Raw genomic sequence first — 17,907 nt, 5'->3', positions numbered from 1 at the left:
AATTTTCTCCTCCTTTCTCCTTCACCAGAGTTTCCAGAAGGTTCCATTTTTATTCATAATTATGTACCATTTTCTTCCTTTTTTCCTTGTCCGCCATCTTCTTTCATGACCCACACCTCCGTCTCTATTGTTTCCCTTCTTACCAGTTTTGCTGGTGTAATTCGTTTAAAAAAAATCTGATATGCCTACTTGTGTCTTTGAAAATACATTTAAAAAATACATGTAAAAAGTTCAATGAAGGCTATGCATTTTTTGTAAAAATGGTCTATGGTCATATTTTAAAGGGATAGTTTACCCAAATGAATTACATATTTACATGTTGGTTTCTTATGGACAAGGAAAGACTGCAATCCATTATATGATTAGCCACTGCCACCAGCAATTAATATTAGCATTTTCTAACCAAAAAAAATGTAATTCAATGTCCCCCAGTTAGCAAAAACGAAATGTCATGCCCAAATAATCTAGAATTAACTTCACCAAATCGTCGAGTATGTATTCAACTTTAAAATAATCCTGAAAACACTTGACCTGTGATGTTTTAACATGTTTATTCAACCCTGGTCATGGGCCTAAACCATGTGAAAATATGTAGAATTGCAGGACATTTGCTTTAAAACAGATTGTTCAGGAGGGGTGAGGGCCCCCTGGTTAAGGGTGGAGCCATTTACGATATGAAATCACACTCCAAGCTACTCCATTTTCAAAAGTTGGCAGCCCTTAACTCAGAAATGAGCAAATTCGGATTGTAAATTACATATAGGTAGGTGGGCGTTCAATACATTTGGGTTTCGAATATTAAAGCAAACGCGTAAGTGTTCATTCGCAGCAGGGTTTTGAGCGAAAGGAAAAAGGAATGTTCATTTGTGGACGGGGATAGGAGTCGTCTTTCTCCGCCATTTTGTGACAACAAGAAACGGAAAATATAGCTAGCAAAGAACCGACCACAGGTAATTAGCTAGCTGAACATTTTGGGGGGAAAACATAATTTAAGCCGATGCATATTGACATTTATTTGAGGTCATAATTAAAAATAGGCAACACTTCCTTGTAGACTGAATTCAAAAGTGGCTCGTAACGTGACGCTGGTCAATGCGAGGTGTTAATTGTATATATTTTAACATGCTCGTTATTCTGTTAACGTTAAGCTAGCTAGCTACTTTTAGCTAACAGTTGGATAGCCATTGCATATTTATCCTGCTAACTCGATACTTTAAAATGACACAGCTACATATTAACAGTTGTAATAGAATGGTGGTTTTTAGTTAGGTAACCTTGAAGTAGTTAACGGTAACATTAAGAGATCAGCCAGCTAACGTTAACAGTAGTGCAAATCTACAAAACTTAACATTGATACATGACGGCTAACGTTAGAGCTAAAGCAAGCAAATAATGCATCATAAAGGCATATGCAAATTCAGATATTTTTATTATTTCAACTTGCTAACAACTGTACCTAGTTAGTTGGTGTATTATATGGTAGCAGTAGCTAACTTAACTAGCTAGCTAATCGTGTCCACACTGAAAGTGAAACTGCCAACCCACCGTGCGGTAGAGGTGTGCGCCTCAAAGGAACTGCGAAAAGAAAGTTGTCCGAATATTTGCCAGATCTGCTGTAACTAGCAGTTCATTCGACCTCGTATCATTATTGAACCGAACGTCTTGCTTTTGAAGCTTCCACTGAATTAATTGCTACTGCTTTCACTTTCCTTTCAGAGTTCAGCATGACGAATGAGGAACCCCTTCCAAAGAAGGTGAGAGAGAGACTATTAGGAAACCAAGTGTCTCAGTATTGATCATGTTATGCAGCTAAAAACTTCTACTTGCTGACTAGAGTATTCCCATCTTCCTCATTCAGGTTCGCCTCAGTGAATCTGATATGAAGACCCTGACCCGAGAGGAACTGTGTGTGAGGTAAATGGATAACACTGCTGTAGATGGAGGATGGGACAATTCTGTTTGGATGTGAGGACAAGTGTGTTCAATGTTAAGCAGGACAATGGAACAAGTTAAAATTCACCTAAGGCTGAAAATGGCAAAAGAACGTTGGCTAGACTGGAACACTAGCGTGAGCCCACAGCTAATGAATGGAATCGAACGTTCGCAGAGCCTGTTTTGGCTGGAGTGATGCATATAATTCAATTTTGTCGAAGTGGCACAACTACAATCTGTTCTTTGGACGAAACTGAAAAATAACAACTTGTGTAGAAAGTAACATCTGCACCTCGATGGTGCCAAGTGTTCTTTTGTCTGCATAACAAGTAAGTAGGGGGAAAAATGGCAACTTCTAACTATTTCTGGTCTAGCGTTTGATGACAACGGAATACACTGCCCAGCCTTACATAATTAGAAAGAGGAGATACTCATGATTTAAAATGGTTATAATTATAAAAAATCTAAATATACACATTGTGAGATATTTTGCGAAATAGACAGACATACCTATATTTACCTCAGTTCCATGAGTAATTTTTTTGTTGCTTACCTTTTAACTACAAACACTGGGCGGCTCTCCATTGCCAACAATGGCAAAGCAGGCATTGCGACGTAGAACGATTCTTCCTTTAGCCGCCTTTCCTTCCAGTTCTCTGCTGCCAATGACTGGAACGAACTGCAAAAATCACTGAAGCTAGAGACTCCTCTCCCTCACTAGATTTAAGCATCAGCAGTCAGAGCAGCTCACAGATCACTGCACCTGTACATAGCCCATCCAACTACCTCATCCCCATACTGTATTTATTTATCTTGCTCCTTTGCACCCCAGTATCTGTACTTGCACATTCATCTTCTGCACATCTACCATTCCAGTGTTTAATTGCTATATTGTAATTACTTCGCCACCATGGCCTATTTATTGCCTTACCTCCCTTATCCTACCGCATTTGCACATACTGTATATAGACTATTTCTACAGTATTATTGACTATGTTTGTTTATTCCGTGTATAGCTCTGTGTTGTATGTGTCGCACTGCTTTGCTTTATCTTGGCCAGGGCGTAGTTGCAAATGAGAATTATTTTCTAAACTAGCCTACCTGGTTAAATAACGGTGAAATAAAAATAAAACAAGCTGGGAATAGAACGTTCTGAAAGGGAGTTAGTGCCACGGTGCTCAATAGCACTACTAGGAGCTGGCAGGGTGAAAAATGTCCTAAAATAAGGCCTGTTTTTTGTGTGTGATTACTTCAAAACTACGGCAGGCAGCTGGGGCATATGGTAATATTATGAAACTGGGCTCCACAGAGGATGCAATTAACTAGTTTTTGTCCGATAAAAGCATTGATAAAAATGTAATGTGTCCGGCCTAACAATGTGTTCATGTTTATTATTTGTCCTTTAGGTGGAAACAACATGAAGCCTATGTCCAGGTCCTGGAGGTGAAATATGCTGATCTGAATTGTAAGTGATCCACAAATGTAGGCCTACTCCAACATTTCATCAAGTCATCATTTGATACCAAACTTTGGGGGGTACAAATCCACACTATTGAAGTTTATTTTTGTTATGGTATCAAGGAAACCACTAGGTACAACCCTAAATACAGAAACATGGGCACACTCATAGATGTTATCCTGACCAACTTGCCCTCCAAATACACCTCTGCTGTTTTCAATGAGGATCTCAGCGATCATTGCCTGCATTCGCTATGGGTCCGCGGTCAAACGACCAGCCCTAATCACTGTCAAACTCTCCCTAAAACACATCTGCGAGCAGGCCTTTCTAATCGGCCTGGCCCAAGTATCCTGGAAGGATATTGACCTCATCCCGTCAGTAAATCAAATCATTGAATCAAATGTATTTATATAGCCCTTCATACATCAGCTGATATCTCAAAGTGCTGTACAGAAACCCAGCCTAAAACCCCAAACAGCAAGCAATGCAGGTGTAGAAGCACGGTGGCTAGGAAAAACTCCCTAGAAAGGCCAAAACCTAGAAAGAAACCTAGAGAGGAACCAGGCTATGTGGGGTGGCCAGTCCTCTTCTGGCTGTGCTGGGTGGAGATTATAACAACATGGCCAAGATGTTCAAATGTTCATAAATGACCAGCATGGTCAAATAATAATAATCACAGGCAGAACAGTTGAAACTGGGGCAGCAGCACGGCCAGGTGGACTGGGGACAGCAAGGAGTCATCATGTCAGGTAGTCCTGAGGCATGGTCCGAGGGCTCAGGTCCCCCGAGAGAGAGAAAATTAGAGAGAGCATACTCAAATTCACACAGGACACCGGATAAGACAGGAGAAGGACTCCAGGTATAACAAACTGACCCCCGACACTAGCCCCCCGACACAAACTATCGCAGCATAAATACTGGAGGCTGAGACAGGAGGGGTCAGGAGAGGATGCCTGGTCGTTCTTTAAAAGTGCTTTCCTCACCATCTTAAATAAGCATGCATGCCCCTTTCAAAAAATATAGGACTAAGAACAGATATAGCCCTTGGTTCACTCCAGTCCTGACTGCCCTTCATCAGCACAAAAACATCCTGTGGCGGACAGCAATAGCATCGAATAGTCTCCCGGATATGCAACTGTTTAGGGAAGTCAGGAACGCAAAGGCTAGCTTTTTCAAACAGAAATTTGCATCCTGTAGCTCTAACTCCAAAAAGTTTTGGGACACTTTAAAGTCCATGGAGAACAAGAGCACCTCCTCCCAGCTGCCCACTGCACTGAGGCTAGGCGACACGGTCACCATGATAATCGAACATTTCAATAAGCATTTCTCTACGGCTGGCCATGCTTTCCTCCTGGCTACCCCAACCCCGGCCAACAGCTCCGCACCCCGCGCCCCTCGCAGCTACTTGCCCGAGCCTCCCGAGCGTCTCCTTCACCCAAATCCAGATAACTGATGTTCTGAAAGAGCTGCAAAACCTGGACCTGTACAAATCAGATGGGCTAGACAATCTGGAGCCTCTCTTTCTAAAATAATCCGCCGCCATTGTTTCAACCCCTATTACCAGTCAGCCTCTCATTTCGTCCGAGATCCCTAAAGATTGGAAAGCTGCCGTGTTCATACCCCTCTTCAAAGGGGGTGACACTCAAGACCCAAACTGTTACAGACCTATATCCATCCTGCCCTGCCTTTCTAAAGTCTTTGAAAGCCAAGTTAATAAACAGATCACTGATCATTTCGAATCCTACTGTAGCTTCTCTGCTGTGCAATCCGGTTTCCGAGCTGGTCACAGGTGCACCTCAGCCATGCTTAAGGTACTGAACGATATCATAACCGCCATCGATAAAAGACAGTACTGTGCAGCCATCTTCATCGACCTGGCCAAGGCTTTTGACTCTGTCAATCACCGTATTCTTATTGGCACACTCAATAGCCTTGGTTTCTCAAATGACTGCCCCGCCTGGTTCACCAACTATTTCGCAGATAGAGTTCAGTGTGTCAAATCGGAGGGCCTGTTGTCCGGACCTCTAGCAGTCTCTATGGGGGTACCACAGGGTTCTCTTGGGCCTACTCTTTTCTCTGTATATATATATATTTTTACCTTTTATTTAACTGGGCATGTCAGTTAAGAACAAATTCTTATTTTCAATGACGGCCTAGGAACAGTGGGTTAACTTGCCTGTTCGGGGGCAGAACGACAGATTTGTACATTGTCAGCTCGGGGATTTGAACTTGCAACCTTTCGGTTACTAGTCCAACACTCTAACCACTAGGCTACACTGCCGCCCCCATATATCAACAATGTCGCTCTTGTCTTGCTACGGGTGATTCCTTGATCCACCTCTATGCAGACGACACCATTCTGTATACATCTGGCCCTTCTTTGGACACTGTGTTAACTAACCTCCAGACGAGCTTCAATGTCATACAACACTCCTTCCGTGGCCTCCAACTGCTCTTAAACGGTAGCAAAACCAAATGCATGCTTTTCAACCGTTCGCTGCCCGCACCCGCCCGCCTGACTAGCATCACTACTCTGGACGGTTCTGACCTAGAATACGTGGACAACTACAAATACCTATGTGTCTGGCTAGACTGTAAACTCTCCTTCTAGACTCATATCAAAAATCTCCAATCCAAAATCAAATCTAGAATCGGCTTTCTATTTCGCAACAAAGCGCCTTCACTCACACCCTAGTAAAACTGACTATCCTACCGACTACTATGCCCACTGACTATCCCCTACTGACTATCCATCCGTTTTGTTACCAAAGCGCCTCACCACCCACCACTGCGACCTGTATGCTCTAGTCGGCTGGCCCTTGCTACATATTCGTTGCCAGACCAACTGGCTCCAGTTCATCTACATGTCTATGCTAGGTAAATCTCCGCCTTATCTCAGCTCACTGGTCACGATAACAACACCCACCCGTAGCACGCGCTCCAGCAGGTATATGTCACTGGTCATCCCCAAAGCCAACACCTCAGTTCTCTGCTGCCAGTGACTGGAACGAATTGCAAAAATCGTTGAAGCTGGAGACTTACATTTCCCTCACTAACTTTAAAGATCAGCAATCTGAGCAGCTAACCGATCGCTGCAGCTGTACATATCCCATCTGTAAATAGCCCACCCAATCTACCTACCTCACCCCCATATTGTTTTTTTTTTTTTTACTTTGCTGCTCTTTTGCACACCAGTATGACTACTTACACACCATCATCTGCTCATCTATAACTCCAGTGTTAATCTGCTAAATTGTAATTACTTTGCAACTATGGCCTATTTATTGCCTACCTCATGCCATTTGCACACTGTATATAGACTTTTCTATTGTGTTATTGACTACGCTTGTTTATTCCATGTAACACTGTTGTTTGTGTCGCACCTCTTTGCTTTATCTTGGCCAGGTCGCAGTTGTAAATGAGAACTTGTTCTCAACTAGCTTACCTAGTTAAATAAAGGTAAAATATAAAACTTGGCTCCTTTTCAGTTGACATGATGGTGAGGTTAACCGTTATATCTGTCCTTTCACTGTTTCAGCGAATGATGTGACAGGGCTGAAGGAGTCTGAGGAGAAGCTGAAGCAGCAGCAGCAGGAGGCGTCACGCAGGGAGAACATCCTGGTCATGCGGCTCGCCACTAAGGAGCAGGAAATGCAAGAGTGTACAGTACGTACCCCACTGCAATACGTCCTGCTGTTTTCCCAAATGAGCAGACTGCAGGATATGTAGTCCTTCCCCGTGGCCCTCCATTTACACGTTCATGCATGCCTCCACCATGCATTGTATTCTCAAAGTAATCAGATCCCTTTACTTTTTACACATTTTAATACGTTAAAGCCTTATTCAAAAATGTATTTTAAAAAATCCTCATCAATCTACACACAATATCCCATAATGACAAAGTGAAACAGGGTTTTAGACATTTTTGCAAATGTATTTAAAAATAAAAGACAAATGCCTTGACATGAGACTTGAAATTGAGCTCATGTATATCCTGTTTCCATTGATCATCCTTGAGATGTTTCTACTACTTGATTGGAGTCCACCTGTGGTAAATTCAATTGATTGGACATAATTTGAAAGGCACACACCTGTCTATATAAGCTCCCCCAATTGACAGTGCATGTCAGCAAAAACCAAGCCATGAGGTCGAAGGAGTTGTCCATAGAGCTCCGAGACAGGATTGTGTCAAAGTACCGATCTGGGGAAGGGTCCCAAAAAATGTCTGCAGCATTGAAGGTCCCCAAGAGCACAGTGGCCTCCATCATTCTTAAACAGACTCTTCCTAGAGCTGGCCACCCAGCCAAACTGAGCAATCTGTGGAGAAGGGTCTTGGTCAGGGAGGTGACCAAGAACCCAATGGTCACTGACAGAGTTTCTCTGGAGATGGGAGAAACTTCCAGAAGGACAACCATCTCTGCAGCACTCTACCAATCAGGCCTTTTATGGTCGTGGCAAGACGGAAGCCACTCCTCAGTAAAGGCACATGACAGCCCGCTTGGAGTTCACCAAAAGGCAACTAAAGGACTCTCAGACCATGAGAAACAAGATTCTCTGGTCTGATTTAACTCTTTAGCCTGAATGCCAAGTGTCACGTCTGGAGGAAACCTGTCACCATCCCTACGGTGATGCATGGTGGTGGCAGAATCATGCTGTGTGGATGTTTTTCAGCGGCAGGGACTGGGAGACTAGTCAGGATCGAGGGAAAGATGAACGGAGAAAAGTACAGAGATACTTGATGAAAACCTGCTCCAGAGCACTTATGACCTCAGACTGGGGTGAAGGCTCACCTTCCAAGAGGACAACGACCCTAAGCACACAGCCAAGACAACACAGGAGTGGCTTCGGGACAAGTCTCTGAATGTCCTTGATGGGCCCAGCCAGAGCCCAGACCTGAACCCGATTTTAACATATCTGGAGAGACCTGAAAATAGCTATGCAGCAACGCTCCCAATCCAACCTGACAGAGTTTGAGAGGATCTGCAGAGAAGAATGGAAGAAACTCCCCAAATACAGGTGTACTAAGCTTGTAGTGTAATTTCCAAGAAGACTTGAGGTTGTAATCGTTGCCAAAGGTGCTACAACAAAGTACTGAGTAAAGGGTCTGAATAGTTATGTAAATGTGATATTTCAGTGATTTTTTAAAAATAAATATGCAAACATTTGTAACCTGTTTCTTTGTCATTATGGGGTACTGCTAAAAACCGCTCCTCGCTTACAGGTAAAAAACTACCACTCCAAATTTGCTCCATTCATTCAAATGACCATTTAACCAACACTCATCTATTGTTGTGACTACCTGGACCTACCATCTGGTTTTGAAGGATTAAAACCAAACCATATGATTTGAATGACAAGTATTTTAATTAACATGAAAGGTGACTGTAAGAAGTGTTTAACATTTCAAATAGGCTATATGTTGTAATAAACAGCATATAAACACTAAATAGGTCATGAGCGAAGGAACAAATGTATTATTGAGGTTAGATTATTAGCCTGTTATATCAAGGTTAAAGCCTGCAAAGAAGAGCAGGCCAGCAGCGGAGTACCCACTCTGAGCTTGCAGAGCCACTGGAGGTGCAAACACCCTTCGGGCAAGGCTGGGCAGGGATGCATATGTTTATTTTTTTTATATATAGATAGGCCTAAACATTTTTAGCTAAAATGGAAAGCTCCTTGAAAGAGGTAATATGTCAGGCCTATTGGGCCAAAATCAATGATGGCCTATTGTATTGATAATAGAACAAAAATGAACAGATTATTTTTGTTTGCTGTTGCTACAATGACACAGCTAGCTACCCATCCCGTTCCTTTCTCTTATCATGTGAACGTAATGACTTTTTCACAATGATTCTTTAGTTGTGAACACTATCGCCACACTCCCTCACTTGGTCCTCCATCCTTGAAAGTCACCTGGATTTTGCACTGGTGTTTTTAATCGGTTTCTTTATGAAAATATTTAGCTAACTCCATGACAGTAGCTTAGGCAAGGGGCTACAGCAGCAAACAAGTGGCCTACAAATGCATGTTGGGACGGGCATGTCTTGAGCTTGTGAAGAGAGCGGCATTTTAAGCGGGCGAGAAGGCATTGGAAAACTCGCTCTTCGCTCCAGTCAAATTGGTTCACTGCTAGTTTAAGCTTTAAATATAGAAAGATATACAGTATATGAACAGTATATGAACAATGTGACGCCTTGGCAAAGCCCTCTCTCTGACTGACAGAACAGTTGCTCACCCAACAGCTTTACAGCAGCATATGCCATCCATTTTGTCCATCAACTGAGGTCAATCAAACTGACTCGACCTGTTGGGTACATAAAATGTTAAGTTGAACAGATCAAATTTTATTGGTCACATACACATATTTAGCAGATGTTGTAGCTGGTGTAGCGAAATGCTTGTGTTTCCAGCTCCAACAGTGCAGTAGTATCTAACAATGCACACATCTAAGAGATATGGTGCACAAGATGAGTCCAGTAATCAATCCAAAGTTGTCTTATAAACTAGTCTAACAAGGTGTCTTGAAGTCAAGCATTTTTCAGTAATGATTTACAAAGGTATATGAGTATTGTGTAAGCATGATATTGTTTTCAGCTATGGTAATGGCCACTGTGATGTTATAGCTCTGTTCGGAGCCACATTCATTGCCTCTTATGTAGGGGTGAAAGTACGGTGGTCCGGTACTGCATTCTGGCAAAATAAATAGTTTGGGTACGCCGTACCGGTAAAATAAATAGTGTGGATACGCCGTACCGGTAAAATAAATAGTGTGGGTACGCCATACCGGTAAAATAAATAGTGTGGATACGCCGTACCGGTAAAATAAATAGTGTGGGTACGCCTTACCGGTAAAATAAATAGTGTGGATACGCCGTACCGGTAAAATAAATAGTGTGGGTACGCCGTACCGGTAAAATAAATAGTGTGGGTACGCCTTACCGGTAAAATAAATAGTGTGGGTACGCCGTACCGGTAAAATAAATAGTGTGGGTACACCTTACCGGTAAAATAAATAGTGTGGGTACGCCGTACCGGTAAAATAAATAGTGTGGGTACGCCGTACCGGTAAAATAAATAGTGTGGGTACGCCGTACCGGTAAAATAAATAGTGTGGGTACGCCGTACCGGTAAAATAAATAGTGTGGGTACGCCGTACCGGTAAAATAAATAGTGGGGGTACGCCGTACCGGTAAAATAAACAGTGGGGGTACGCCGTACCGGTAAAACATGAGCTTATCACAATTTAATACAACATGCCCAAAAAAACTATAGACTACTACAACATTATTTGACACAACTGCATGTCCGCCACATGAAACAGTGAATTGACTGGAAACCGGGTGGTATACGCTCCAAATTGTGTTGTGGTTTGCGGAGAATGCTTACATTTTGCCAAGGTGGAGATGAGTGGCTGAGACGCTTGTGGACATTGCGGGCTGATCAGTAGCTGTGACCAAGGCAAGCGGACAACAGTGGATGCATCTATTCAGGCTACAAGTGTAGGCGTAATGACAATTGCAGAATGTCATTACAATACACGTAGGTGTTTTGCAGTGGTTGAAAAGGTACCCAATTGTCATGACTCAAGTGAAAGTCACCCAGTAAAATACTACTGGAGTAAAAGTATAAAAGTTTTTGATTTAAAATGTACTTAAGTATCAAAAGTAAATATAATCTCTAAAATATACTTAAGTCCTAAAAGTACAAGTATAAATCATTTAAAATTCCTTATATTAAGCAAACCAGACGGCACAATTTTCTTTTTTAAATTTATGATAGCCAGGGGCACACTTCAACACTCAAGACATAATTTACAAACAAAGCATTTGTGTTTAGTGTGTCTGCCAAGTCAGAAGCAGTAGGGATGACCAGGGATGTTCTCGTGATAAGTGTGTGAATTAGACCATTTTCGGGTCCTGCTAAGCATTCAAAATGTAATGAGTACTGTTGGGAGTCGGGAAAAATATAAGGAGTAAAAAGTACCTAATTTGACTAGAAATGTAGTCAAGTAAAGTTGACAAGTAGTAAAGTACAGATACGACTTTAGTACTTTAAAGTATTTTTACTACTGGTGTTTTGTGACTGTCTCTTTCCATTTGTCAAATTGCGGCTGCACTGCTGGGGTTTGGATGCTAAAATCAGTATGTAAGAAAGGGATGTACGTGGGTAACCTACAGGAGTGCCTTAAGTGGTTGTTTGACAATCCGGTGAAAACATAATGACTTGTTATTTATGCCACATTAAAAGGCATAGGCGGCATGTCCATAAGGCTAGGGGAAGCTTCCCCTAAGGTAAATTGAATGAAATTGCCAAAATTATATCCTAAAATCTTACTCCTGTCTATACAGAAATAAATAAAATATTTCAGAATAGGCTACTACATCAGAAAGCAGGATTTTGCCACAGAGGATCATTAGGTTGTTGTTTTCTCATTTGTTTTGCATAGCCTACAGTTGGAAGGGCCCGCCGTTGGGCAGCGTGTGCTGCAAATACCAAATTGTTGAGTGAAAAGCAGAACCAGTCAAGCCTCACAATATTTAAAAATACAATCGTGGAAAAACTGTTTGGAAAGCAAATGGCTGTTGCTGTAAAGATATGACAATGAAAAGACTCCAATCTGGGGTTTTTTAAGTTATCAAAATTCTTAAGCTTAATTGAGCGAACAGTAGCCATCTTATTGGTACCAGCGGAGAACATCGGTCATATCCCCGGTGAGTGTGCACGTTCACCGTCTTCATCCATGCGTCAGTGCCACTTGTTTGTTTTTGGACAATTTCCTCCTCCAGGTTAGATGGACGTCATATTGTATTTGTCTCCCATTTTTTGGGAGGCCAATCATATGGATCGGACATTGTTTTTCTTTATCTGTTTGTCAGTGTTGGCAGATTAGGATACCCTGTCATTTTTGTTATTTAAAAAAAGAAATGTGCGCGCACTTGGGTGTCCATTACATCTACTTTCACCCCTGCTCTTTTGTAAATTCAGTCAATGTAATTTTATTGGGAACTTGTACAAACCTAAGGATGGATTTTCTAAATGGAGTTTGTGCTTGTGCCTTTTATTGACACCTGTCTCTTTTTCAACCTGCAGACCCAGATCCAGTACCTCAAGCAAGTCCAGCAGCCCAGTGCAGCCCAACTGCGGTCGTCCATGGTAGACCCGGCCATAAACTTATTTTTCCTCAAAATGAAGGGCGAACTGGAACAGACTAAAGACAAACTGGAGCAGGCCCAAAATGAACTGAGTGCCTGGAAATTTACACCAGATAGGTAAAGACGATCAAAATAACTCTTCCCCCAAAAAAAGCCAAGACATCCTCACACCCCCCACCCCCACTGCAGGCATGCAGGAATCATGGTGGGGGGGGGCAAGGCTGAGAAATGCTGTACTCACCACAAGACTCAAACTTGACCAAAAACTCAAACACAAAAAAAAACTGGCATCCATGTTTTGTGTACTCTTGTACTGTCCCCCAGGTACATATCACATAATCTAAACTGAATGAAAAAGACAGTATGGTCAGGTGACACTTGTTTCAGCTCTATCTCCCCCCTCACCGTCCAGGGGCCCTGAAGGAGTCGGAACTGTTCCTGAAGAGGTGGTCACGTCCGAGACGGATATGCCCTGCCCCCTCAGCCGAAGCCAGACAGTTGCCTTATTAAATGTGGGGTTATGGTGGAGAATGAGGCAGTCTTGAGCAATCTGCCGGAGCAGGGAGAGCACCCCTAGCCTAAATCACCAATTGAACATTTGAAAGACAATGCCCCGCTAGCTAAAGACATTTTAACAGTGGAAAACAGCTCACTCGTATCCGCTAGTGCTCCTGAGACTCTAAGACTCTTGGACAGATTGTAGAATACAATGAAAATACTGTGGGGAAAGCTCTAGAATAAGATGTAAGACTTTGGAAGGAGGGGCCAGTAGAATGTTTAAGAATCTGGGGGAGGAGCCAGATACTTAGTCCAGATGTGACTATGGTTGAGGCGTGGGCGAGCGAGGGTCCGATCGCCTATGTCTGATCATGGGCCCGCATACTGGTAGAGTGTATTTACATGTTTTATTTTGTGAGTTTCATATGCTGCGGTTTCATTTACTTTCCTCTTTTAGTTCTCTGATATGCTCTTGCGCTCGCTGCAGTGTGTCAACAGAGCCATTTGCTCTGTTAGATTTGGTGCCCTTGAAAAAAATAACTGGTAGGCTACGATGATTCCGAACTGTTTTTTCTAAAACCTATACACAACTGCAGTTGGTGCTTGAGTGTTATTTTCTCATAGTGATTACAAATGTGTGAAACAAGTAATGTTACAACTTCATGAGAATGTACAGTACCAGTCAAAAGTTTGGACACACCTACTCATTCCAGGGTTTTTCTTTATTTTGACTATTTTCTACATTGTAGAATAATAGTGAAGACATCAAAACTATGAAATAACACAAATGGAATCATGTAGTAACCAAAAAAGTGTTAAACAAATTCTTTAAAGTAGCCACCCTTTGCCTTGATGACAGCTTTGCACACTACTTTGGCTACTTTGAAGAATCTAAAATATATTTTGTTTAAACACTTTTTTTGGTTACGATATGATTCCATATGGGTTTTATGTACAATGTAAAAAAAAACTTGAGTAGGTGTGTCCAAACGTTTGACTGGTACTGTATTTATTCAGTGCAATATATTGTTATTTGTGTAATTTGTTGTTCACCTCACTTTTCCCCCCCTAGCCAATGACCTTTTTGAACTTTTTTTTGTGTTTGGGGTGGGGGGGTTCAATTCCAGTTAACATTCATTTACATTTACATTTAAGTCATTTCTAGGGATGATATGAATTTGTCATAGTAATCTATGGGCAGTCTGCAATTAATTGATTTATTTTTCAATTTCAAACAACAGCACAACTAGGTAAACAGCCTATATCCAGCCTTGGATATCTGGCCATCAATATAGGCTAGTTACAACACTCGTACAGTTAAAATTACAAGAGCCCCCCCCAAAAGAAAATAATGCACATGAGTATAAGCTTTTGTCCTTAGTTTTCTTTGCAATATCCATTGATGTGCTTTGAATTATTGTTCCGGTAATGTATAATGCCTTGTATTGGATAAAGAATTCAAAAGTAAAGATTGAGGTTGGGTGGGAACGACTGGTAAAATTGCAAGGATCTGAGGTGTGGTTGCTGAAGAAGCATTGATGAGGTATGATTCAGAGAAAGTAACATTACATTTGCTAATGGCAAACAAAAATAGTTGATAGCCCTTGAACTATTCAGGTAGCATCCAAAGTAACAAGATTGTGTGTTTTATAATCCTCAATCGGCTGCTCCTTCAGTTTCTGCTAAAGGCTCATACCAAATGTGGATGTAGCGTTCGTCTGCTGATCGTTCAGTGCACTGTCAGCTGTAGATGTCTGACTGACAAACATTTTTCACCTGATTCTACATGTAAAATCGGTGTGCACTCTGTTCGTTGCGTTGAGGTGCTAAGTATTCTCAGCCAGCAAACGCTATTGGTCTGTCTGAGCCCTAAGTACTATAGAAGAAATATGTTTTGTCATGCTAACTACATTTATATCTCCGGTGACCTTGACCAAAGTGCTGACTAACTCGTTGGTTGTGACAGACTGGGATTTTTGATGGTGTCGTTTGCTGTTGAAAGTACAATTGGGCGTTTAGAAACCAAAAGTATGGTTGTTGAAATTGGGTACTTTAACTTGGTGGGTCATTCATCCTGGTGGGCAGTATAGGCCTGCTTCTAGTAGTAGAATGTGCATAGGGGTACTCAAAAGGTAAAGGTACTGTATGCTACTTTATAAGAATGTTGCTGTTTTATCATCTATGGGGACTTTACTGGTATCCTTTTCTGAGCCCAAAACTATCTCTGGTATCTTCAACTGTACTCTTTTTGGAAATGGAAACTTGCTGTATGGATGGACCAAATTCATAGTGTTAGTGGATGGACCAAATTCATAGTGTTAGTGGATGGGATGGTGGTGTTCCAGGTCTTCTTATTTGCAGTCGGGCAGGTGTACATCTGATCTACATGTGGATCCTGTAACGCTTAACAACTCTCTAATTTGATCATCTGTGGCTCATGACTGCAAAAATGACAACCTTGAACAACACCTGGTTGGGTCACTGGACTGATTGGGCTGTCCCTGTCCTTGCCTGTGGGCGGTGTTTGGCTGGGCCCTGGTTCATTTTGTGATTTGAGGCCTGTCTACCTTGCAGCCAGACGGGGAAGAAACTCATGGCCAAGTGCCGGATGCTGATCCAGGAGAACCAGGAGCTGGGGAGGCAGCTGTCTCAAGGACGTATCGCCCAGCTGGAGGCAGAGCTGGCCTTGCAGAAGAAGTACAGTGAGGAGCTGAAGAGCAGCCAGGATGGTGAGAACACAATAGCCCACCTCCATCTACAGTCAAATAGCATCTGCATTTCTACTTTGCCATAAAGGTTAAGCTTGAAATGTAACATTTCAGCACAACGAAGACCCATGGGTGCTTTGTAGCTCCCCTGGTTATTAAACTGTGCTACATTAAAGTGTGGTCTGTAACCTCTGCATTGGAGGAGCTGTATTCTCCTCCACATGTATTCAGCAGACCAGTACATTCAGATGCAGGAACTTTGTTACAGCGTTTCTTAGACATGTTTCTAATATTCAATTAAACCAAATGTATTCTCCCCCTGGCAAAAGAATATAACTGTTTGCCAACATTTAACTGGGGCTCTTTGTCTTGATCCTGACTGTGTTCCATCTCCCTGTTTTCTGACCAGTGGCTTCGTCTGTTGTCTGTTTCTGTCCCTCCCAGAGTTGAACGATTTCATCATCCAGCTGGATGAGGAGGTGGAGGGCATGCAGAGCACCATCCTGGTCCTCCAGCAGCAGCTTAGGGAGACCCGTCTGCAGCTCTCCCAGAACCCAGCTCAGGCTGCCTCTGTTGGGGCAGGGCCCAGCAGGACTTCACCCTCCAGCTCCTCTGCCGAGCCCCCCAGCCAGGCCGAGCAGACCTTCACCCCCTCCGTCCAGCCAGGGAAAGACTGCGAGAGGGTCTCCAACGGACCTAGCAACTGTAGCTCGTCCTCCCAGAGGGGCGCAGCAGCCACCCCCAGCCTGTACCGTGAGGTCAGCAGCACAGAGGAAGACTTTCCTCCGTCTCCCATGGTTTCCAGCCCCGGCGAGGGCGAGACTAAACTCTCCAACCACTCAGAGGCGGCGGGGGGCCTGACTAGTGACGGTGCAGGGGGTTTCGGGAACCAGCTGAGTGCAGGGTACGAGAGCGTGGACTCCCCTACTGGCAGCGAGACGTCCCTGACGCAGCACTCGAATGACACAGACTCCAACACCGACCCCCATGAGGAAAAGGCTGTTCCAGTCGTCAAGGGCAACAGGACTGCTGGGTTGCGGCACGCTCAGAACGGCCTGGACTCAAACGGGGGCGCAGTTTTGTAATGTACTTTATAATAACACTGTCTTTTTCTTTTTATATGAGACCCAAACAAAAACAATGAACACGTAGTCGGTAACAGTAATGTTGTCCAGAATTAGTGTATTCCTCCCCCCTTTCCTATCGTGATACCTCTGCCACAACTTAAAGAAAATAATTGCATTACTAAACTGGAACATTATGTGAAATATATGTAGATTTGAATTTAGTTTTTTGTATGATTCAAGATAGATATTATTTTTCTCCCATCTCTTGTTTATTTGAACCCATAACATTCTTCTTTTGAACTTATGACAAACTCAAATTGTCACACATCTGGTGGTGTATTCATGTTCAATAAAAGTCAAACCACAGTTCACTTTAGGAGCTTTGCAGTGTTCAAGGATTTCATCTTTTAGATGTTGACCTGTGTTTTTGTTTTAAATTCAGTTTGTAAGTTTCCATCCTTAGCAAAATGTTTCAGTTTGACTTGTGTAGTTTCTACTCAATGTACCTTGTTGAATTCATTATTCTGACTTCCATCCTTTTCATGTACTGACCAATATCAATAAAGACTTAAATATGACCATGATTGGATTTTTCTTGTTTTTCAACATAGGTACTGTTAAGCCTTTCTCAATTGAATTGAAAGTGTATGAAACATTTAAGAACGCCTTCCTAATATTGAGTTGCTCCCCCTCAATTTGTCTCGGCATGGACTCTACAAGGTGTTGAAGTCTTTCCACAGGGACGCTGGCCTATGTTGACTCCATTGCTTCCCACAGCTGTCAAGTTGGCTGGATGTCCTTTGGGTGGTGGACCATTCTTGATACACACGGGAAACTTGTGCTTGAAAAACCCAGCAGTGTTGCAGTTCTTGACACAAACCGGTGCACCTGGCACTTACTACCATATCCCGTTCAAAAGCTCTTAAATATTTTTCTCGCTCATACACCCTCTGAATGGCACACACACAATCCATAATTTTTCTTAAGGCTTAATTCTCCTTTAACCTGTTTCCTCCCCTTCATCTACACTGACTGAAGTGGATTTTTAACAGGTGACATCAATAAGGGGTCTTAACTTTCGTCTGGTCAGT

At 42.6% G+C, this 17,907-nt stretch overlaps 1 protein-coding gene and 1 non-coding gene across 3 annotated transcripts; both read left to right on the top strand.

Moving 5' to 3' along the window:
* The first annotated feature begins 632 nt into the window (after positions 1 to 632).
* Positions 633 to 17,394, top strand: wtap (WT1 associated protein). Of its 2 annotated transcripts, none has more exons than XM_035763560.2 (8): positions 633 to 763; positions 1,717 to 1,754; positions 1,859 to 1,914; positions 3,339 to 3,397; positions 6,930 to 7,057; positions 12,482 to 12,660; positions 15,616 to 15,770; positions 16,194 to 17,394. In XM_035763560.2, exons 2-8 carry the CDS (start codon positions 1,725 to 1,727, stop codon positions 16,832 to 16,834), a joined length of 1,248 nt encoding a protein of 415 aa, XP_035619453.1. In that variant the 5' UTR covers positions 633 to 763; positions 1,717 to 1,724; the 3' UTR covers positions 16,835 to 17,394. The 2 variants fall into 2 exon arrangements, with proteins under 2 accessions (XP_035619453.1, XP_035619452.1); XM_035763559.2 differs by having other exon boundaries at positions 643 to 950.
* On the top strand, positions 15,861 to 15,995 carry LOC118376783 (small nucleolar RNA SNORA22). Its single transcript, XR_004824092.1, has one exon. It is a non-coding gene; the product is annotated as a small nucleolar RNA SNORA22 (small nucleolar RNA).
* Positions 17,395 to 17,907: the final 513 nt, after the last annotated feature.

The sequence above is a fragment of the Oncorhynchus keta genome, chromosome 8 (assembly GCF_023373465.1).
Source record: "Oncorhynchus keta strain PuntledgeMale-10-30-2019 chromosome 8, Oket_V2, whole genome shotgun sequence".
Classification (NCBI taxonomy): Eukaryota; Metazoa; Chordata; class Actinopteri; order Salmoniformes; family Salmonidae; genus Oncorhynchus; species Oncorhynchus keta.
This window is presented reverse-complemented; position numbering and strand designations above follow the sequence as displayed.